This window comes from Bos indicus, chromosome 8 (assembly GCF_029378745.1).
Source record: "Bos indicus isolate NIAB-ARS_2022 breed Sahiwal x Tharparkar chromosome 8, NIAB-ARS_B.indTharparkar_mat_pri_1.0, whole genome shotgun sequence".
NCBI lineage: Eukaryota > Metazoa > Chordata > Mammalia > Artiodactyla > Bovidae > Bos > Bos indicus.
The window spans coordinates 16,815,614-16,840,107 of record NC_091767.1 but is presented as its reverse complement, the minus strand read 5'-3'; the positions used below and the strand labels follow the sequence as shown (position 1 = coordinate 16,840,107).

The following is a 24,494-nucleotide window of genomic DNA, read 5'->3' as shown; positions in this document are numbered from 1 at the left end:
AGTTGCTAAGTAAAGAGCAGAAAAACTGTTTTATGGTGGAGTCTGGAAGTTTAACATTTCAAAGCTGATCAGAATTGTGTAATAATGAGGTCCAAAGGGCCTGGCATCAGATCGCTAAATTGGATTAGAAGGGAAGAACAACACTGGCTCTGGGATGTAAATTAAGTAAAATGAGAGACCATGATGCCCTGTGTGTCCAAAGATGCTCCCTAGGACATGTAAGACTTGGCAATGAGAGGAATTGTGGGAAATTGGTGCCCTGGTTTTCCATGAATGAGGGGGAGTGTTCTTGTTTAGTTGCTAAGTTGACTCTTCTGCGACCCCATGGACTGTATCCCAACAGGCTCCTCTATCCATGGGAGTTCCCAGGCAAGAATCCTGGCCTAGGTTGCCATTTCCTTCTCCAGGGGATCTTCCCGACCCAGGGACTGAACCCACATCTCCTGCACCGGCAGGTGGATTCCTTACCACTGAGTCACCCGGGGAGCCCAGAGGGCAGGTGTAGAGAAGACAAAGAGATGCTAGTGGTGGGTGGGGGGGTGGAGAGCTGAATGGCTAAATGGTGGAAACCTAGGAGGGTAGATGGTTTTTGAGCAGAAAAGTCAAGATATTGAAACAGCAAGAATCTAACCACATCTCAAGGCACTGATATACACTTGGGTACATGAGATGTAGCAGAAGGCGTTCTAGAAAGTTGCAAGGAAGAGCCAGACCTCGGTGAGACGTTTTACTCATGCTGAATCCAGATGCTCCATTTATAATTTAACATTATAATATAAGCATTCTCATACACTTAATTTTAATGTCTGTATAACATCCAATTCAGTGAATATTCATTACTGTTTTGGGTCATTTACCTTATTCTTAGTTAGGTTTCCAATTTTGCTTATTATATACAATAAAGTAATGAGCCTATTTATGGCTAAAATTTTTTCAGCATTTACACTGATTTCATTTAGGATAGTTTCCTAAAAAAAGAATTTCTACCTTAAAGCTTATGAACATTTTCCAGGCTCTTGATTTTCACTGTTCCACACTCATCTTGGATTTTCTCAGCCCCAGCTAAGAAAGCAACCATTGCCTCTAAGAATTCCTGGTTCCTTTTAGCAGAGAATAGTATCCACATGCCAAGATCCAGATGCTAGATGGGTTCATTGAATCAGAACACCACTGGGGTCAGGTCCTGCTGGTGAACAGAGACAGGAATGCAGTGTGTGGTGCAAAAGTGTACCTCTGTGCATAATATACGCATGTGTGTGTGTGTGTGTGTGTGTGCGTGCACGCGCATGTGCTAAGTCACTTCAGTTGTATCTGACTCTTTGCCATGCTTTGGACTGCATTACAGGTCCAAAAGGCCCTATTGGAGTGAAAAGAGGTAATCTCAGACACTAATATGTCAGCAAGCCTAGCTCTTCTATCAACTGGCTTTCAGTGAGCTGGGAGCTGGATCCCCAGTTCAGTGAGAGGGCATGACAAGTATGTGCGTGCATGCTGAGTCGCTTCAGTCGTGTCCAACTGTTTGCGACCCTATGGACTGTAGCCCCCCAGGCTCCTCTGTCCATGGGATTCTCCTGGCAAGAATACTGACATGGAAAGAATACTGTGCCCTTCTCCAGGGGATCTTCCCAGCCCAGGGAAGTCTCTTATGTCTTCTGCATTTGCAGGGGTTCTTTACCACTAGCGACACCCAGGAAGCCCCATATATGTATATATACACACACATATTTACATCTAGGTTTATTTCTATAGCTATCTATATCAAAAACATGAGTTCAAATAGTTACCTTTGATTTTAGACGAACCAGTTTACATATTTATAACCCCCTTCTTTGACGGTGAGAAACCTCACTTCCACTATGCTTAATGGAGTATATTTACTTGTTTGATTAACCACCCCTGTCCCCAGCATACTGTAGAACCAGCCTTCCATTGCTACTGCTCTCTCTCCCTGCAGAGATGCCCTTTGCAACCCCCTCAGGCTCTGACATCCTCTGCCAGGCTGCCCTCTCAGATAGATGACCTCCTCACCCCATGGGCCTCTGCCACCTCATGGTAGGCAGCCTTCCTACACAGATGCCTGCTTCATTTCACCTGGACTCCAGTAATCCGCGCCAGGCCACCCCTTTCCCACCCTCCTGACCCTGATTCAGTTCCAACATTCTGCACCAACCATTCCTTTCCCTACTTGGAGGCCCTTCTCATTCCTGCTTGAGCTCTGACACCCCACCCTGGGCCACATGGCTCTTTCCACCCAACCCTGGCACAGATCCTACTGTGAGTGACCCTACCTAAGGCTTTGGGATAGGGATTTTCAGGACGATAAAGGGGGAGGTGACAATGCAGTCACTTTCGAATTTAGTGGGCTCGGAAACATTCAGAACTTCTGAACAGTGTGGTCTCGTTCTTTCTTTTTTTTTCTTTTAATTTAATTTAATTTTATTTTATTTTATTTTATTTTTTAAATTTCCGCGCGGTGCCGCCCCAGCCCCGGCCTCCGGCACTCTGGGCCTCGCGGCCGCCCGGCCGGCAAAGGCGGCGATGCGGGCGGATTCCCCCCCTAAATTTTATTTTATTTTTAAACTTTACAATATTGTATTAGTTTTGCCAAATATCAAAATGAATCTGCCACAGGTATACATGTGTTCCCCATCCTAAACCCTCCTCCCTCCTCCCTCCCCATACCATCCCTCTGGGTCGTCCCAGTGCACTAGCCCCAAGCATCCAGTATCGCGCATCGAACCTGGACTGGCAACTCGTTTCTTACATGATATTTTACGTGTTTCAATGTCATTCTCCCAAATCTTCCCACCCTCTCCCTCTCCCACAGAGTCCATAAGACTGTTCTATACATCAGTGTCTCTTTTGCTGTTTCGTACACCGGGTTATTGTTACCATCTTTCTAAATTCCATATATATGCGTTAGTATACTGTATTTATGTTTTTCCTTCTGGCTTACTTCACTCTGTATAATAGGCTCCAGTTTCATCCACCTCATTAGAACTGTTTCAAATGTATTCTTTTTAATGGCTGAGTAATACTCCATTGTGTATATGTACCACAGCTTTCTTATCCATTCATCTGCTGATGGACAACTAGGTTGCTTTCTTTCTTCTCAGTGATCACCCTTGCCCCAAATCCTGCTCTAATACCTTTCTCTCCCAGCTCATATCTTCTCATTCAACTCAAAGTGACGGTCCACATTCACATCTTCTAAAGGGAAACATACACAAGCAGAAGCCCAAAGACACCAGAATGAGTGAAACTTAGAGGTCTCTAAACACACACTGAAGTTAAATGTCGTTTTTTTGAGTAGGGATAAACTAATGTAAATAAGAAATGACATTTAACTTCAATGTATGTTTAGAGGCCTCTAAGTTTTACTCATTCTGGTGTCTTTGGTCTTACACTTAAATCTATGGTGTAAGCTTCCCTGGTAGCTCAACTGGTAAAGAATCTGCCTGTAATGCAGGAGACCCTGGTTTGATTCCTGGGTCAGGAAGATCCTCTGGAAGAGGGATAGACTACCCACTCCGGTATTCCTGGGCTTCTCTGGTGGCTCAGCTGGTAAAGAATACGCCTGCAATGAGGGACATGTGGGTTTGATCCCTGGGTTGGGAAGATCCCCTGGAGAAGGGAATGGCTACCTACTCTTGTATTCTGGCTTAGAGAATTCTATGGACTGTATAGCCCGTGGGGTCGCAGAGTCGACACAACTGAGCGACTTTCACTCACTATGGTGTAAAGTGTAGATTAGCAAATATTCTATAAAGACCAAATGGTAAATATTTAGGTGCGTTTACTATATCTGTACTACAGGTGCTATTTAGTGCTATAAGGCAAGAAAACGAAATAGAAGATGTAATGATTGGAAGGGAAGAAACAAAATCATTATTATTTACAGATGGCATGATGGTCGTTTACTCAGAAAATTTAAAAGTCTATTAAGCATTAGAACTGGGCTTCCCTGGTGGCTCAGATGGTAAAGAATCTGCCTACAGTGCTGGAGACCTGGGTTCGATCCCTGGGTCGGGAAGATCCCCTGGAGAAGAGAATGGCAACCCACTCCTGTATTCTTGCCTGGAGAATCCCATGGACAGAGGAGCCTGGTGGGCTACAGTCCATGGGGTCACAAAGAGTTGGACACAACTCAGTGACTTTCCCTCTCACTTTTCCAGACTCAGACGCTGGCTAGCATGCAGACTATCTTTGGTGCTGCCTGCCTCCTACCTGAGACCACCTTGGAGTGGGGGTGGGTGGCAGAGGAGGCTTCTTAGCCAAAGAGGAGGCTTGAGGGTTCTAGTTCTCAGTCCACATATCAGGACTGGACTAGTGGCAGAGAAAGGAGAGAAGGGAGGATGATCTCTCGCCTCTAGGGGTGGACACAGCAGTTCTGTCTTCAGGTCACTCAGAGGCGGTGGCAGCTGCTGGAGTGGGCTGTGTGCTTGTTCCCCTAGGCTGTCCGGGAGCGCAGGCTCCCTGCCCTCCCTCTTACAGATGGCCAGGCAAGCAGGATCACAGGGCGAGTGACCAGACGTTGAGGAGTTGTGCTGCCCAAGCAATCGAGTGTCTCTAGGCGGTCAGGACTTGCCAGGAAAACCCGCCACCACCAGCACCAAAGCAACTCACAAAAACAACTCATGGCTATGTCACCTGCCTGACATCCCAAGGTCATCAGTCGGCGTGCGACTGCAGGTGTAGATGCTTTCACTACTTTAGGGAAACCCAGAGGACGGGCTTGTATTCCGAGATCTGCTCTTTCTATTCTTTTGCTGTTGAAATGTGCTTTCTTCTATGAAATAAAGGTGAGGAGATATGGCAATGACATCATCCATAGATCACTCTCTGTTGTTTAATTTTAAACTTCCAAACACCTGAGGATAAGTGCAAGGGCTGTTGGGCTTTCTTTTTAACCACGAGAAGCCTGTGAGAAGCCTGTCTTGGGGCCTCACTAAAGAGAGTCTGGGTCCTGCTGTGGGGGTGGGCTGTCAGGCAAGGTGGTCTGGGGAATGGGGAGAGGGACACAGGTCTGGGGTTTAGAGAAAGCAGCCTGGCTTCAGCTTGTGAGAAGTGGGAGGGGAGAGGGGATCTGGAGGCAGGGAGAGTCGTTGCCTAGCTCCCTGAGGATGGGGAGCCTGGGGACAGGCAGAGGCTGTGCCAGTGGGGGCAGGGGGACCTCTGTGGCTCCAAGGTTAATTTTCTCATAAGAGTTTGGGGGAATCTTTCCCGGAAGATTGAACTGCATTGTTGAATCTTACCTGCGATTTCATCTTTCCACAATCTCATTAAAATAAGTCTGCCTGGACTTGCCTGGTCCAGTGGCTAACCTCTGTACTCTCAATGCAGAGAGCCTGTGTTGGATCCCTGGTCAGGGGGCTAGATCCCACATGCCACAATTAGGGTCTGGCACAGCCCAATGAATAAATAGATTAATACATTTTTATTTTAAATTCTGCCCTTTAGGACCATCCTTCTACAAATGGTAAAGAAAAGGGTTCAATTTATTTTCCAATTTTTCTGAATAAAAACTTTTTTCTTTTCTGCTCGCCTGGCTACCTAGTCTGTTTTGGCAAGCTTTCCATGGGAAGTATCTTCTTTCTCCATTCCACGTTCATGGATCAGCTGTGTTTGAACTCTAGTAGTTAATGTCCAATTAATGCCCTGTCATACTGAACACTGGTGTTATCCTCACAATCTCAGGAAACTCATGCTAAGGTTGGAAATGTGTTAAAAACTCTTCCTGGAAGTGTGAAACGAGGCTTGCCTTTTGGATGAGTTGTCTTTAATTTCCATGGTTTAGTAGTTGCTGAATCTAATGATTTACTATTTAAAAAAAATGCTCCCACTATCCACTCCTCTCATGACAAATGCTTCTTCTGTGTTTGGTAGTTGAATCATTTCATGGGTAATATCCATGGAGCCCTGGGAACAGGAGGGTGAAAGTCATTCATCACAGCATCCGGCCTTCACACACAGGCCAGCATTGAGTGAGTGCTCAGCCGTGTCCAACTCTCTGTGATTCCACGGACTGTAGCCTGCCAAGCTCCTCTGTCCCTGGGATTCTCTGGCAAAAAACTGGAGTGGTTTGCTGTTTCCTTCTCCAGGGGATCTTCCTGACCCAGAGGTTGAATCTGAATCTCTTGTAGTGCAGGCAGATTCTTTACCACTGAACCACTGGGGAAGCGCTGGCCAGCCTTATATCCTGACATGTTAAAGATCTCTGGCTAGAACCAGAAACTGGTAAACATTTATGGTGCCTCAGAGGAAACGGCAGAAGTCAAGTGGATGGCATGGACGTTGCTTCTCTGTTTCCTATGCATTTCTAAATTAGCCCAGGGAACACATGCATACCTAAGTCCCCCAGCCACTCCTTGTTCTAGCCTCTCGGTTACATATGTCTAATGTAACCACATATTTTATGTTGTGGCTGATGAATTAATGCATTAATGTTTTTCACAGAGAAGAAAAATTAGCAAAAATTAACTGTGATAGGTTCTCAAATTTCTTAATGTCTAAGTTCATCTTCTCCTTTGGGTGTTTCTATTTATCAATTCTTTAAAAAGTCTGCTTGTTTTCCTCTAAGGATGAGTGAAATGCATGCTTTCTCCCCACCACCCCATTTCACAGCAGGGATCAGAACCTACAAGTTTCTTTCTGTTTCCTCTTTTGGCTGTGCTGGGTCCCCGTTGCTGTGTGCAGGCTTTCTCTAGTTGCAGCGAGCAGGGGCTACTCTCCAGTTGCGGGGCTTGAGCTTCGTAATGCAGCGACGTCTCTTGTTGTGGAGCACAGGCTCTAGAGTGCCTGGGCTTCAGTAGCTGCCACACGTGGGCTCAGGGTAGCGGCTCCCAGGCTCTAGGGCATAGGCTCGATAGTTGTAGCACTTGGGCCTAGTTGTACCTTGACATTTGGGATCTTCCCAGACCAGGGATCGAACCCATGTCTCCTATATGGAATCAACCCCATGTCCCAGCAGATTCTTAACCACTGGACCACCAGGGAAGTTCTTGAAGTTTCTTATGTACTATTTCAATTGATCACAGGAACACCCCACCCCACGCTGGGTGATTCCTTCTGGATTTGTGTCTCCTGCCTCCTCAGGGACTCACGTTTTGGCCTCCAGTCTTGGCCTCACACCCCTCAACACTCTGTGGACTAGTTGTTCTGACCTTCTGGTGTCCCTGTTAGGTCTGTTGTCTGACCTGATCTCTGGCTAAGGGTCTACTTTGTCATTGTGAATGAATACCCTGGGACTGGAAAGACTTTCTGACCTCAGACAGACTGGTCATAGACTCACTACTGCAATCACATTAACAAATGACCAGGAAAGAAACTGAAGGCTGAACTGCAGAACTACACGGACCCGGGATCTACAGAGAAGACAATTTGAGGAGAGCCTGATGCCTTGTGGGTGGGGGTGACCTCTGTGGTTCAGAGTGGGGCCTCTAGAAACACCTGTGTGACATCACTTTCTTGCTTGTAATCGCAGGCAGATTACTTAGGTAATTTTGACTTTAAAATGGGGATAAACATAGATAACCAACCTCATGGGGTTGTTTAACTGAGATTATTCACCTAAAAGGCTTAGGGCGTGCTTAGACACTTAAATATATACTTTTGGTGTTAGTATTATCAACTTAATATTATCATTATTATACCTTGCTTTTAATTAATATCTCTCTGATAGCAGATCTTAATTAGGCACTTGTCTGCCATGTGAATTCATTCACCCATTCATTTATTCATCAAAGGTCTAATGAGTGTCTCCTTTGTGTCACACACTCAATAAACAAAATAGAGATCCCTGAAGGCATGGAATTTATATTCAGCTGGAGGAGACAGACAATACACAATAAACCTAACAAATAAATTATATAAAAAAGGGCTTCCCTGATGGCTCAAGCGGTAAAAAATCCGCCTGCAGTGCAAGAGACACAGGAGACGCAGGTTCAATCCCTGGATAAATAAATTATATCACCCAGATTATATGGGGAAAAGAAAATTAAAGCAGAGAAAGGGGGGCTGTGAGTCCTCTGGGTAGATGTGACCAGCAGAGATCAATGAGAAGGTGGCATTCAAGCAAAGACTTGAGGGGGAAGGAGTTAGACATGAGGCTGTCTGGGGCAGATCATCCAGGCAGGGGGATGGCCAGTGTGGAGGCTCTAAGTGTGAGTGTACCTGGCATGTGTGAGGCCAGCAAGAAACAGAAGGAGCTGAGGCTTTTAATCTGAGATTTTGAGCAAAGAAAGAATTCTGTTCTCATCCACAGACCAGGTAGGGATCCCTCATGTCCAGCCAATGTTAACTTCTCCCACCAAACTTCATCCTGTCTAAATGACCTTGTATTTTTACCAAGGTTTTTGCCTTAACCACATACTTTGTGTGGACCAGATGTCTCCCTTGTACCTTCATATGATTATACTTCTGATTAAGACAAGCCCAAGTGAAATACTTAGCCTTCAGATAAACAACTCACAATATATGACTTTTCTAAATGTTGCTGCCTCTTATGCAAGTCAGCGTGTTGTTGTTCGGTCACTAAATAGTGTCTGATTCTTTGTAACCCCATGGATTGCAGCCCACGAGGCTCTTCTGTCCTCCACTATCTCTTGAAGCATGTAGTTCTTAGCAATATTAAATACATCATTGTTGAGATCTTATATGCATGGCTATGAAGAAACAGTTACCCATATTATTGTGTGCTCAGTCACTAAGTCGTGTCCAACTCTTTGCCACCCCATGGACTACAGCCCATCAGGTTTCTCTGTCCATGGGATTTCCCAGGCAAGAATACTGGAATGAGTTGGCATTTCCTCCTCCAGGGGATCTTCCTGACCCAGAGATTGAACCCATGTCTCCTGCGTTGCAGGCAGACTCTTTACCACTGTGCCACCTGCTGCTGCTGCTGCTGCGGCTAAGTCGCTTCAGTCGTGTCCGACTCTGTGCGACCCCATAGACGGCAGCCCACCAGGCTCCCCCGTCCCTGGGATTCTCTAGGCAAGAATACTGGAGTGGGTTGCCATTTCCTTCTCCAATGCATGAAAGTGAAAAGTCAAAGTGAAGTCATTCACTCGTGTCCGACTCTTAGCGACCCCATGGACTGCAGCCTACCAGGCTCCTCCGTCCATGGGATTTTCCAGGCAAGAGTACTGGAGTGGGGTGCCTTTGCCTTCTCCACTGTGCCACCTGAGAAGCCCCTTAATACTATCTCTGGGTTAATAAACATAGGATTCTTTTGATACCTTCCCCCTCTATGTTCTATATATTTCTTTCTTAAAATTTTTAACTTGAAGGGTAATTGCTTTACAGAATTTTATGTTCTATTTATTTCTTGAAAATGGTTAGTCTTATCCTCTGCTGATTTGGTAATAGGTGAGGTCATGTCTCAATTATATGATACAATTTCCTCTAGAGCAGATATTCAACTTAATTTAGTATGCAGTAGTACATTTTACAAGCTCAATCAAAGTTTAATTACATTAATTAGATTTCCTCATTTAGATCTTAATTTATTAAGTACTGAGAATTTTTGTTTGTTTTTTGTCTTCATGAAACCCAGTTAGTTGATGATGCTGCATTAAAACAAGAGGTTTCCATTAAAAATAATGTGTTCTGTTAATATCTACTTAATAATGAACTAAAAGAAAAGTCAGATGAAATATGTAATTGTTACAGATGACACTACAATTACTTCCCAATGACAGTTCTTTATCATTTTGGTTAATGTAGCAATGAAGTCTGCTTAGAAGCAGAGTTGAAATTTAAGAATTTAGGATATTGAAAGAGTGGATAGATTTAATGATCAGCTTAGCTTCCTTGGGAAGTAAGCTTCTTATGGGAGTATCAATTTTTGCTGTTGTTGGGTGGAAAGACTAAAGGCATCTGGTTTGAATTTATTGTCTTTAAGACAGTTTTCCATTTATTATCATTAATACAGTATAGGTTTCTAGAGAGAATCTAATAATACAGCAAATATTCAATGTGTATGGGGATACATTTGAAAATTAAAATAGTGGTTTCCTCAGTGGTCCCTCTAGACACAGTGGAGCAGGGGCTGTGACCTGAAATGCCTTCGGGGAGTGGCAAGAAATGTACGTGAGTGAAGCATCCCAGTGTCAGAGGACGATGGTAACTGACAAGCAGCCATGTCTGGGCAGCAACAGGGAGTGGTGCGGGCGGCAGTAAACTGGAGAGACAGCCCCATCTAAATGGGCCAGCCACTTCTCAGCCAATTCTTGCCACAAGAAAACAAAAGCCTAGTGTTTGCCACATCTTCTGATTTAGTTGGAGAAGCCAGAAATTCTGATTTTCAGATCAAGTTTTCCCATTTTTAAATGTTGGCAGCTAGCTAAACACAACAACAACAATCTATGTAGATTCAACAAATCATGCCTGCAGGACAAATCCAGTTCACAGCCTGCCTCTTGGTCACATCATGGTGCACATTTCAGACAGTGAACCCAAGAAGCAGAGGAAGACTTCATACGTGTGATCACGTTCCAGAAGTCTCATTCCTCTCTGCTCTGTGTCTAGAAATCACAGCTTTTGTAAGACATAGTATTATATTGTTGCTATCAGAACAGGGGCTGTTACTGGAGTCATGTACAATTATTACATAGTGACTGCAAATGTACTAATAATATATAAGTATACAAAATGTATGACTTCCCTGGTAGCTCAGCGGGTAAAGAATCCACCTGCAATGCAGGATACCTGGGTTTGATCCCTGGGTTGGGAAGATCCCCTGGAGGCGGGCACGGCCATCCACTTCAGTATGCTTGCCTGGAGAATCCCCATGGACAGAACAGCCTGGCAGGCTGCAGTCCATGGGGTCACAAAGAGTCAGACACAACTGAGTACAGCACATAGCACATACAGAATTTATACACTTCTGCTTTTCTAAATATGTTTATATTTTAATCTTGTTGTTGTTCAGTCGCTAAGTCATATCTGACTCTTTGTGACCCTATGGATGCAGCACGCCAGGCCTCCGTGTCCCTCACCATCTCCTGGAGTTCGCCCAAGTTCATGTCCATTGGATTCATGAGGGACATAATGGATGTTTAATCTGACATTATTATCCCCCCAAATTATAAGCTACATAGGAACAAATCTATAAGTCCAGTTGTAGTTTAGAATTCTGAGGGACAGATATACTACCCAATGTCACACAAATAAGGTAGGGGCAAGCCTGAGATTCTACTTCAGGTTTATTTACTCTGACTGATGAGCTTTTTCTACAATATAGACTTCTTATCTTTGTATTCCAGGTCATGACCAAACTTAATACTGAATCCTACTGCAAGAAAAAAGCAGTACAACATTAATCGGTTGAGAAGCTACACAAGACACCCTCCTGGGAAAACTTGTCATAGAACGAAGGAACTTCTGCTACAATGTAAATATGTGCATGGGTTCGAAAATAAATTCTGAATTAGGTTTTTGTAAAATTAACCTTGCTTTTCATTTATTGTTCCAAGATCATTGCAAGATGAAGAATGTATTTGTTAAAGAAATAAGTCAAACACAGAAAAAAGACAAATTAGATGATGGCTGTGTGTCTTTTATTTGGGACATTTGAATTCTTAAACTCACGAAGAACTGATTTCATAAATATCCTTTAGTTTTATCTTCCATTTTTAATTGTTTTTTATTGTTAGTTTGCTCTTGTAACCAAAGCCTTAATCACAAATGGAACTAAAATTATGCTAAATCTCTTTTCTTGATGCTATTAGAAAAGACACTGAAAAACTTTGAAATTAGAACACTCAAAGCTAGTAAAACTGCTTAATTGTCAGATTAGAAATGGACTCTTCCCTCTAACAGTTACAGAAATCCTTATTTATTCTTTGAAAAAGTCTTGTCCAGAATTAACAACTCCGAGAGGGAATAGCTTGTTATAAAATATTCTTGTTGAAGTATTTTTAAAGCAGAGGAAAAAAAAACATTATTTCCCAAACATGCTTTGTTTGGCTAATTCTAGGAGAGAATCACCTATTTCATCAAGAATCACCTATTTTATTAAGAAGTAAAAGGACCAAAGGACAACAGTATTATCCAAGTGACACATCAGACTCCTTTCAGTGATTTTGCCTTTGGACGCATTTCTTGTACTTTTCCTATGATATTTCTTTTATTCACAGTGTGATACCCATGGGATGTGGAAGTGATATAAGGGTAGAGACCATAGGAAGTGATGCTTCCAGCAATGACCAGAATGACATCATCACCACAAATGAGGAGAGAAATTATCCATGTCCCCTAGTGCTTCGCCAATGAAAAAGGGAATTAAAACATCTCAGTGTAATCTTACAAAGAATGCTAACAGTAGGACATTCAAGAAGATCGGTCAAAATGGTGTTGCAGAATATAAATAAGGATTTAGTATGAGCAAATATAATAGAAAATTTATAAACGTATACAATCAAATCAGGAGTTAGCAAAGACACAGCACAGTATGGAAAAAGCATGCAGCGACTTCTTACATGTTCACTGCTGGTTATATCTATAACGCACAGTGGCATAGACAGCTTTGGGAAGGCTTCAGACTGAAGTATAGAAATGTTAGCAATGGCACAACACGACTTCCAAGAGAATTCAGCCAATGGGAGATGATAAACAAGGAAGGCTGAAGGACAACTGGTGAGAGGCTTCCAGTACTTAGTGGACGTGCAAACAAAGCTCTCATTTAGTATGTTTTTACCTATGTTTTACTTTTTAGAGTTTTTGGATCTTTCTTAATGTGGGACACTAGAAAAGGTGAGCTGAAACTCAGAGACAATATAATAGTTAACGCCAGTTGAATGGAAAGGTTTCACATGGAATATGATCTGGGGGTTACACCAGAGGATGCTGCAGGATTTCTGTGCCCAAAGACTGTTGAGAGGAGAATGGGTTTTTCACCTGGAAAAACCTACCAAAAACCTTCCAAACTGATATGGTTTGGAAGGTTGTAGAAGGAATAGCTAAAACAAAACAAAACAAAACCTCTCAAAGTCATTTCCACTTATCCGGGCCCTCAGAAATGAGCAAACACCCCAGGAAGAGAAAATGAACAGTTTCAGAAGCAGAAACTGACCCCAGATGAGTATTTCTCAATCTATTTTTTTCACTATCATCTCCCTAAAGAGCCCTTTTAGACATTCTATTCCTAATCATTCCCCATCCCCATGAAATTTTAATACTAAATACATACTTTATATCTGTGCACATACTGTAGCTCCTTGGGAGGGCCATGACTCAGTGTAATATCTAAGATTTCCTCCCCACCTAAATCAGTTTTTGCACTCTTGGGCAATCACCTTTCATGAAAATACATGCTCTCTAAAATGAAACATCAGTCTGAATGGGAGGTCACTGGGGATCTGAAGAAAAAAGTTATATACATTTTATCTATGGCTCCAGGGACCACAGCAAATTCTCAGTATCCAGCATACTCATGCATTATCTGCAGAAGGAAACTTTTAGCTTCTCCTTCCCCCTGTGACACAGGAAGAGATGAATTCTTTGTCACTGCAACAACTTCTAACTGCAATGGCTGTAATCTTTTGGAACTTCTGGACTTCTTTGGAACATTAAGAAAGGAAAGTAGTCTCACACTGTATATGAATATTGAATTTCAGAGGTTTATGATGAATTATGGAACTTAATGAATGCATCAGGCAGATGAAACCTCAACCCACTAATCAAGCTTAGTATTTATCATGAAAAGAGATAACTGAACATTACATGCTTCCTAGTGTGATGCAGAAGGAAAGAAACACCACCACTTATGTAGTGTTCTGGCTAAAAATGTTTAACAGAATCTAATAATGAGGAAACAATCAGAAAAAAATTCTAGATTGTGGGACATTCTGGAGTTCAAAGCAGCTTGAACTCTTTAATAATGTCAGTGCCATGAAAAACCCACATACTTGCACACACACACACACACAGACCCCAAACATACATAAAAGAAGGACTCTAAACCATTAACTAAAGAGACTGACAACTGTGGGAATACGGATGTCACTGTAATCTTTTCCTTTTGAAGTTCCCACTTTGACATTTCTCAAAAAAAAAATCATAGATGCATGTATTACTCAACTTTAAAATAATAGGGGGAAATGAGGGGAGCCAGCCAGGTCAGAAGGAAGAAGCCAGGTGTCAACTGCAGATCCAGAAAGCAGGAGATGCCTGAAGGGCCACAGGAGCTCAGATCTGCATTTGCCAGAAGTTCTCAGGATGTAGTCAAGCCAAAGACATAAAGAATCGCCTATAGTGATTTTCTTCACAATTTGCCAAACAAAGTTCTATGGGAATAGGAACCATCTATAATCAAAAAATAAGAGTGGCTTGCCAGCACTTTTCCTAGAAGTGCAGTGATCAATATAACCATGAGGAAATTGTTCCAAGAAGTTAAAAAAAAAAAATCCAGATTTTTTTTTAATTGAGTGGAAATTTCATATGCACAGTTAATAGAAAATAAACTTCGAAAGAACTCATAACAAAAGTCTTCAGAGTCCAGCATCCTACTTGATTAGGCATTAATTGAAATGTCAGATTTTTCAAGCAAAACTCCTGTGGTTTTCCATGGTGCCAAGCTTCAGAGTTCCTTCCAGGACCTGGCTCTGAGCTGTCACTTCTCCGTCCCACTGCTCAACACTCCCATGTGGCACTTACTGCATAGCGCATAGGTCAGGAAGACGGGCTCATTCGTCTGTTCTCTGGATCCTTTAAAGCAGAAATGATGCTGAGAAAATCTCTATCTTGTCCTCTCAAAGTTACTTAGGAAGCCAACAAAACCAAACCAAAAAATGGTATGTTTGTTCTTGATCAGAACACAATATGAAGAGAGGTAGCAGCATTTGAATTCCATGAGACGGCATTACGGCATTTGACAAAATACAGAACAAGGGTTGGTTTGCTGGTTTAGGTCAACACAGAATGCCACAGTGCCCAGAGAGTCAGTCCTTTCTTAGTTTGGACCAAAGAAAGGTTTCATGCCTTTCCAGGCTCTTGTGGCAGCCCCAGATGGCTTTTACATGTCACATGTAATGAGACAAAGTCAGAGTTGTTAAGTTATTCTTTAATCAGTATTACATTAAAATTCACTAATACATTCTCAGCTACTTCCCTCCACCAACTGCTATTTTGTCAAATTCAAATGATCACCGGAAGTATCATCACCCCCTACTTACAGACTCTTGGGACCACCACAGTTTTGCGAATGAATCAGTGAAGGCAACATTACTTTAGCGAAAAGTCAGGTAGCTTTCAAAAGGCAGGACGCAGCACAGAATGAGTCTGTCTGCTGGGATCCAAACATTGGCAAGGATGGAAGAAGGAACACGGCTCCAGCTTGCCTGTTACCTTGGCAACCATGGCAGGAGCATCACCCGGGCAGAAATTAATTTTGTTTTATAATGTCAAACGTAATGGACGGAGGAGGTGGGGAGTGTGGAGGAACAGGAAGAAAACATCGACTGGATCTAGAAGCTCAGAGGGCCGGTTGGGAAGATAACAAGTCAATGGGCTGGGTGTCTGAGCTACAGGCATCAAATTACCCATTGTACTTTTTTCTTCCCCCAACTGAAATCTCAGTATTAACGTAGAGACAGCCACCACACCCTTTAATAACGAACAAACACTGCACTAATCTGGCTCAGTGCTTCTGCTGATCATTCTTGGTCATTTATAACTTCCTTTATTTCTCTCTTCGGAGAAACAGGAAAAAAAAAAAAAATCTTGACCGGAAGAGACAAGGAATGGCGTGGTTTTTAAAAAAAGATACTCTGTTCAGGGTGAACTGGTAACTAGCCAGCCTTAGGCTGGAGACCAGTCTCTTCCCTGCAGTGAAAGTGTGCAGACCCTGTTTGGGGCAGAGAAAAGCCGCCGCGCGGAATGGTCCCTGGTAAAACTGCTTATGGGGAAAACTGCGCGGATGCTGTGAGCCGAGGGGCGTCAGACCTCCCAGCCGACCACAGCATCAAGGGCCGAAGTCTGCCAAGACGGCACAAGAAGGCTTGTTGGAGAAAAACTGGTTGTGCATCCAGAGTTCCAAAATTCACTGGGTACTTAGAACACACGTTACAGAAAAGGCAGCCGGCTGAGGAGACAGGTAAGTAAGTAGGAATAAGGACCTTGGGCGCAAAACCTGAATTTCAGCAAAGCTTAGGTGTCAGGTCACAGGCAGAACCGCACAGCTGGGCTGTGCGTGTTAAGTGCAGGGGCATCCTTTCTCCAGGATGGGCGAGGGGTGGTCCTTCCCTCCCGGCGGGTCCACAGGTCACGCTAGCAGCACTCAGAGGGTTGGGAGCACACGAGGTGAGCAGGGAACCACTCTCCAGAGTCACCGCTGGTCTCCAGCTCGGCCTGTTCCTGGCAGTAGGCGCGCCTCTCCAGCCTGGGAAGTCTCCCTCCTGCCCGCCTGGCCGCCAGGAGGAAAACAGCTTTCCTCTTTCTTCCGGAGGGTAAGATGGGGCCGTTAGTGACACATCCTGCTCGTCATCTCTTTCTGGAAGGCAGGGGGAGAAGGATGGTTAGGAGTAACTTATAGGCAGAGCAATGACTTGTTGAAGGATTCTGAAAATGCCCTGGCAACCTCTGGAGCCTTTAAACAGGAGGGTACAATCATGACCCTAGAATAAGGTTCAGCATACAGATGTGTGCCTGTTGGCTGGGGCTTTTGTTTCTTCCTTTTTTTTTTTTAATATATCAGAGCATTGTTTAAAAAACTTAGCCAACTTGCCAAAAATCCAGGTTGCACTGTGTTTCAGGAAAAACTGCAAGATTTAGAGCCACTGGATAGCTGGAGTCAAGAATGGCTCTGTCCTCTGTAGATGGAAAATATTCTCTCCAGTTTGCCCCAGTCTCCACCACTCCCAGCTCTCTGCCCATCAGGAGTCTAAGTATCATTTACTGACTGATATGGTTAATTGGATTTTTCTCAGAGGAGAACACAATTTCTCTTTCCCTAAGATTCAATCAAAGGTAGAAGAACAAAAGCTAGCTTCAGTGCATACAATTCAAGAAAAGTGGGAGGAAGGACATTTCTTAATAGAAATGAGGAACAGCCCAGTGTGTCTGATGGGCAACCATATCCAGCTCGCTTTTCACCACCCTCACCAGCTGCCTGGTTCTTGCGGGCATTTACAGATCTCAAACGTGCCTTTGGTTCTCTTTCTCGGGGCCTCTACACAGGCGAGACTCTTGCCCATGGCCTGCTCCTACGAGGCCCTGTCCTCCTTACTTGGCTAATTGCCATTCATGTTCCCAATTCCAGCAAGCCTTCCTGCCTGGGAAGGCTTCTTGCCCCACCCACTGGGGATTTACCACAACTCCTGCCTTTGCCCACCTGGAGTCATGCACGCAAGGAGCCGGTTTGTACATCGTGTGTGTACGTGCACACGTGGACGGTGGGCATGTCTGTCTGCTCTACTCAACTGTGAGCTCCAAAGTGTCAGGAAGAAGAAATCCTCACGGAACCCCTCATATCTAGCCACATGTCTGGCACAGGGCAACAGCTCTTCTTTCATCCTCAAGAATGGCCTGGATTGCAGGCTGGGAAGGCGCCTTGTACCTTGTGGCATTTAGGACACACTTCATGTCATTTTAATTAGTCGAAGGAGCTGCTTCCAAGTTCCACCTGCATAGAGCTGATGCAGCTGCTACCTTTCTTGTGCACTCCTACCCCAGATCACCCTCCAGCCAACACTCCCTTCCCCATAGGGAACATCTGAGGAAGTAGGGCTTCCCTAGTGGCTCAGATGGTAAATAATCTGCCTGCAATGCAGAAGACCAAGTTTTGATCCCTAAGAGGACCTTGCAAACAGGCATGCCAGTTGCTCAGAAACTCTATTAGAAAACCATAGCAGTGTGTTGGTTAAAGAAATAACCTAAATAAAGAAATTTACCTAGCAGATCTAGGTAAATACTTTTGCACTCGTAATACTAAATAAGGCAATTACTTCAAGATACATATACTGAAAAATTAAGTGGCCATTTAGTTATGCTCAGTACTATGGGCCAGGTACCTGGGAGATGAGGTCACTCTTCTCAAGGAAGTATACAGTTTATTGGGGAGAAAAAGATATAAAATACAACGATATAAACGTAACTCTTTAGAGGAGGGGATGATGCACAGTAGAACCCAGTCCGCCCACATTTAGATCTCACCCTGTCCTCACTGGGCTTCCCTGATGGCTCATTGGTGAAGAAGCTGCCTTCCAATGCAGGAGTCTCAGGTTCCATCCCTCGGTCGGGAAGATCCCTGGAGAAGGAAATGGCAACCCACTCCAGTATTCTTGCCTGGGAAATCCCATGGACAGAGGAGCCTGGTAGGCAGCAGTCCATGGGTTTGCAAAGAGTTGGGCACAACTCAGTAACTGAGTACACGGTCTGTCTTCACCACCTCCGTATGTGACCTCCCTGCGCCTTTGGGTTTTAGCTCAAGTGGCCCTTTTCTAGGGTTACCTTCCCAAACCTCCTCTTCAGCTGTCTCATGGCACTCTTCTTCACAATTGGAAAGTTTATTATCTGCTGCATTTCTGCTTCCTGGATTCATCCCTTGTAAGATCTCATAAGATCCATGGAGAAAGGGGCTGTGCCTGCTATCTGTTTCCCCAATGCCTGGCAAGTGATGATGGAGAAAGGTTTGTCTAATCCAGCGGTGAATGGGCCCACAGGGTCCTCATCTGCGAGATGGACCCATGATGCCTACTTGAGGTGAGTGGGAAGCTTGAAAGTATTGATATGCATGGACTCAGTACACGTTCACACAAAGAGTCGGACACGACTGAGTGACTGAGCATGCTTGTTGGAGGGAAGCCCGGCCGAAGCAGAGCCTGCAAGTGTGCTTCTGTGGCTGGAGCAGAGGGGCTGGGGCAGGATGGGGGCACAGGACTGGGGAGACAGGTAGCCACACAATAAGGTGTGAATAAGGACCCCGGCACTTGGTGTGGGGGATGGAGATGATGACAACCTTAAAAGGGATTTGCTGTTCCTCTGTTAAGCTTCCAGAGGTTCTTGTGTTTTTGGTTAACTTTTTAAGACAGAGAAAATGAGGTGGGGATGCAAAGTGTGTGTGTGTGTGTGTGTGTATGTGTGTGTGTGTGTGTGTCTATGTATGAAAGAAAAAGACAGAGAGGAAGTAAAGGAGAGATCATGGCATCAAGACAATTTTGGTTTTATAACTAATTCTTGTAATTATTTGCAGCGGGTCAGTGTTACAGAAAGAAAAGATGATTTGGGTGTTTATATCATTGTCTCTGGGTAAAACTTTGACCAAAGAGAAATCCGGGCCTCGGAGCAGAAGTGATGTGCTCAGGGTGAATGGGTAAGGTGAACCGGCGGGCTGAACGGGTAAAGATGAAGGGTAACTGCAGAGCCTCAATGGGAACGGTTACTTCTGTCGAGAGCCTCAATGGGAACGGTTACTTCCGTCAAGAGCCTCAACGGGAGCAGTTACTTCCGTCAAGTGAAGGCCTGCTGTCCGCCAGGCTCGGTTTCCCTCGTGGCTCCACAGGCATCACTTCGTGTAACCCTAACTCTGATTCTGTAAAGGAAGATTTGCCATCCCCACTGGCCTGATCAGGAAACCGGCTCAAAAATGGAGAATGACTTATCAAAGTCACACAGAAAGTGGCAGCAGTGAGATTTAAATTCAGGTCTAAAAAAAAAATAAAAAAATAAACTCAGGTCTGTCTGGGGGCAAAAGTCGGCTCTTTCCACTACACCGTGTGATCATGGTTTAAAGTCTCTGAAACAGTCTTATGACTATGCATTTGGATGCCAGTGACTTATTAATTAAAATATATTAATTACAGGTGGTTGCAATCATTCCTGACTGTTCAAAATGCCAAAGAGATATTTTTTTCTTTACCCAGACCGACGCCACTTTGAATTTCAAGTACAGTGGGTAAATACTAAAACAATTATGTCACTAAATACTAAACACTTATGCCACAGTTATGGACACTAGAAACATGGAAGGCTTTTGAAAGTTTGAGAGGATATGGAACTTCAGCAAAGGTAGAGTGAGTCTGTGAAAAGCCAGAACCAGTGCTTTCCTCACCACACCATGCAGCCTCACAAAGAGAAAGACTGTTTACAAGGAACCTTCTTAACATTCTTACAGGGAATGAATGGTTGAACTAGATCTGAAAATTGAGGAAGGCTCAGTTGGATCCATCCTTCAAAAGCCTATAAGCTGAATGGATAAGGAAGTTGTGATATATATACACAAGGGAATATGACTCAGCTATAAAAATGAATGCATTTGAGTCAGTTCTAATGAGGTGGATGAGCCTAGAGCCTATTATATAGAGTGAAGTGAGTCAGAAAGAGAAAGACAAATACCATATATTAACACATAATATGTGGAATCTAGAAAGATGGTAACAACGATCCTATGTGCAGGGCAGCAAAGGAGACAGAGACGTAGAGGACTCAGTGGGAGAAGGAGAGGGTGGGATGACTTGAGAGAATAGCATTGAAACATGTACATTACCATATGTAAAACAGGTAACCAGTGCAAGTTTAATGTATGTATCTAGCAGGGCACCCAAAGCCTGTGCTCTCTGACAACCTGGAGGGATAGGGTGGGGAGGGGGGTGGCCGATTCATGTTGATGTATGGAAAAAACCGTCACAACATTGGAAAGTAATTATCCTCCAATTAAATAAATAAATAAAAATTTTAAAGCCTACAGGCTTTCACTACTGTATTCTACTGACTCCCCACTGGGTGGCGCCAATGGGCCGGCTTTAAAAAAAAAACAAACAAACCTGGTTCTGAGAAAAAAAACCTCAAACTAAAAAAACGCAGCTAATACTGGGTTCCATGGGTTTCCTCTCCATCAGAGCCCTCCTGCAGGCATCCAGCAGGGCCAAACACATGCTTTCTTACAGGGAAAGTGGCCTGAACGACAACTATGCAGTTTGCTCTTTGGGGATGAATTTGCTATTGCAGGAGTTACCTGAACCCACAATGTCATATTCAGTCCACTATAGAACTCCAATCTGGAGGAGGGCATGGCAACCCACTCCAGTATTCTTGCCTGGAGAATCTCATGGACAGAGGAGCCTGGCGGGCTACAGTCCATGGCATCGCAAAAAGTCAGACACAACTGAAGCGAGAGCATGCCCGTTCGCAAAGAGCAAGTGCTTAAGAGGTTTCTGCAAAGGTGGTGCGAATTTTCTGAGAAATGTTCCTGAAGTCTGTATTTGGCTTGTATACAAAGACTTCTCAAGCACCTGGATTTTAAGAAATCCACACTCCAGTATTCTCGCCTGGAGAATCCCATTGACGGAGGAGCCTGGCGGGCTACAGTCCATGGGGTTGCAAAGAGTCGTACACGGTTGAGTGACTAAGCAACAAATTCTTAAGAAAAAGGTCAGGATTTGGTTGTGCTCCTTCCGTGCCACTGCTTTACATGAGGCAGTAATTGATTCTGTAAAGAACCCCATTCCCTACTCTCTGCAGAACAAATTCCACACTCTGCAGCCTGGCAAACAAAGCTCTTCCTAGCCCCACCCACCAACCCTGCCCACCTCCGGTTGAAGCCCCGCCCACTCACCACACCTGCCAGGCAAACTAGAATCTTCCCCGGTCTCCAACAGCCCATTCTATAAGGCTTCTAGTAGCTTCTCACCCACTGTTTCTTCTATCTAAGAAATGCCTTCGGCCCTTCTATGCCTGGCAAACTTTGACATCCTTCAAGATCAACCATCAAAATATTCTGATTTAGTCACTTGGAAGACAAAGGAAGGGGAATGATTACAACTAATAATTAAGAATCAAATTCCAGTTTCCAATACTATATAGGCTATGTTAAACAACTGAAGGTGAATGGATAAACTCTTAACACAAAGGTGTGTTTGTGTGTGTGTGTGTGTGTGTGTTTATGTTGTGATTATCTATATATAGTTATAAAGTTGTAAAGTGAAAAGTGTTAGTTGCTCAGGCGTGTCCGACTCTTGGCAACCCCATGGACTGTAGCCTGCCAGGCTCCTCTGTCCAAGGGGTTCTCCAAGCAAGAATACTGGAGTGGGTTACCATGCGCTCCTCCAGGGGATCTTCCCCACCCAGGGATTAAACCTGTGTCTCCTTACATCTCCTGCATTGGCAGGGGGTTCTTTATCACTAGAGCCACCTGGGAAGCCCAACAGTATACATGGTTTGATCCAATTACTTTAGGAAAAAATATAAATTATGAGTCCAGCATGATAAGTTCATCTCTGGGTGAATGAAATAATATATGTTTTCTATTCCTGGTATTTGCCTTTTACATATTCTCTAGATTTTTTTAATACACATGAAATTTTCCCTAAAAAACAAGCTCTAGTCATTCAAATAATAAAAAGAGAAGTAGGCAAAATCTCCAAATTGAAATATTTAGTTCTGGAAATAAAGTTAAAATGATGTTACCTAGTCTTTGTGAGAAAAGGTGATGATAGATGAAACCAGCATATCTTTTGCCCAAGATACTCTACCACTTCTGTTCTGATCTACACATTTTAAAATTAGAGATCTTTGCCAGCCTTTGAAAGAGTTTTTTTTTTTGTTTTTGTTTTTAATATACATGGAACAAACTTGCATAAATTCTAGGCATCAAAGCTTATTCTTATCTCTCAGTGTAGCCATTTTTAGAACTGGCCATGGAGGGAATAAATGGTCCAAAGAAATAAAATGATTTATTCCAGGTCACACAAATGACTTCTTACCTGACCGAGACTATGAAGAAACCAACTGACTTAAGCTTACTATACCCTACACACCATCATACATTTTAGGAATTGAATTTTCACATGGAATAAAGAAATGTGATATTTGCTAAGTGTCAGTCATCATGCTAGCATAGCCATATGAATAAGTTAATATTAGGAATTATAAAAACAAGTTCCAAAAAACAGTGACAAAAATCACAGAATCACAGACTGCTGTTCAACACCTTCATTCCAGAGATGTGAAGAGCACTTGAGAGGGAGGAAGTGACTTGCTGAAGGTCGAAGGCTGATAGTGGCAGCCCCAGGACTCCTGACCTGTGGACTCTGCACTCCGAGTTGATCTCAGAGAGGCAATTTGTGCAAACAAGGATTTCTCAGTCACCTCACCATGCTTCAGGTAAAATTCCTCTAGCGTTGTTGACTCTCCTTCATCTAAACCTGAAACCTAAACGTCTCTCACAGCATTCACACCAGTTCCCAGCTACAGCATCTACCATTGGCCTGGACTCCCAGCCACTCAGCCGTCGCTCTCCAGCTCCCATTCTCTACTGTTAAATCCAGGGCAATGCCCACATATATGTTTTCCTTTGCTCCCTCTTCCCAAAGCACCTTCCTCCCAACTCCAGCCTCCTTCAAGGCTCTTGATCAGTGTTCCTCCTCAGGGACACCCTTCCCATCTCATCCCTGTGAAGTCTCAGGAGCTCCTCTTTTGGTTTCCCTTCGTGCCCAGAGCATCTCTCACGTTGTTCTATGATAGTTTATTATTTCCTGGTTCCGGCAAGACTTTGTTCTTGAAGAGATGAACCATGCCTTATTCCTGTTTGGACCCTGGTGCACAAGACCTGGCACATAGTAGGTGCTTTAAAAATACTCATTAATTAGACTAAAATCCAATGAAGAGGAACAATTATTAGGTCTTAAAGTCCCTGTGAAATGAGAGCTGGAAAGAGATACAAACTGAATACCTTACTATGGGGGGTGCACTTATGTTTATTATGAGTGCACGTCTGACTCTTTGGAACCTCATGGACTTGTCGCCCACTAGGCTCCTCTGTCCATGGAATTTACTTGTTGTTTAAAACTCTGTGAAGTAGGCAATGCTTTTTCTAATTTATAGATGAGGAAACAGAGGCTCAGAGGATTGAAGTAACTTGCCCAAGTTCCCATAGCTAGCAAGTAGGAAGGATAAAGGTTTGAGTCCAGATTTGGTTGACTCAGAAACAAAAATAATTAAACAAACAAATCCTGTTTCCATTACTCTTCTGGGAGGGGAAATAAAAGGAGTGAGGTTCTTTGTTTTTCTAGTGTTTTAACATATGTTAGACCATAAAGAAGGCTGAGAGTCGAAGAATTGATGCTTTTGAACTGTGGTGCTGGGGAAGACTCTTGAGGGTCCTTTTTACAGCAAGGAGATCAAAGCAGTCAATCCTAAAGGAAATCAACCCTGAATATTCATTGGAAGGACTGATGTTGAAGCTGAAGCTCCAGCAGTTTCGCCACCTGATGTGAAGAGTCGACTCATTGGAAAAGACCCCGATGCTGGGAAAGATTGAGGGCAGGAGAAGGGGGTGACAAAGGATGAGATGGTTGGATCACATCACTGACTCAGTAGACATGAGTTTGAGTAAACTCCAGGAGATAGTGGAGGACAGGGAAGCCTGGAGTGCTGCAGTCCATGGGGTCACAGTTGGACACAATTGAGCGACTGAACAACAATAAAACACATATTCGCTTTAGAAGTCCTACAGCAACAGCATTTTAAAGCCAATTTCTTGTTTTCAATTCACCAATTTT

The 24,494-nt window shown here is 43.7% G+C and overlaps 1 protein-coding gene across 4 annotated transcripts in view; it reads right to left on the bottom strand.

Moving 5' to 3' along the window:
• Positions 1-24,494, bottom strand: part of MOB3B (MOB kinase activator 3B) — a 248,241-nt gene that overhangs the window by 16,938 nt on the left and 206,809 nt on the right. For 3 of the 4 annotated variants that reach the window (XM_070794199.1, XM_019965863.2, XM_070794200.1), the window contains one exon: positions 15,041-16,489. The exons of the other annotated variant lie outside the window; for it this stretch is intronic. In XM_070794199.1, the coding sequence (XP_070650300.1) occupies positions 16,460-16,489 (30 nt within the window). In that variant the 3' untranslated portion in view covers positions 15,041-16,459. Of the gene's footprint in view, positions 1-15,040; positions 16,490-24,494 lie in introns of those variants that run through there. 4 annotated transcript variants of the gene reach the window in all.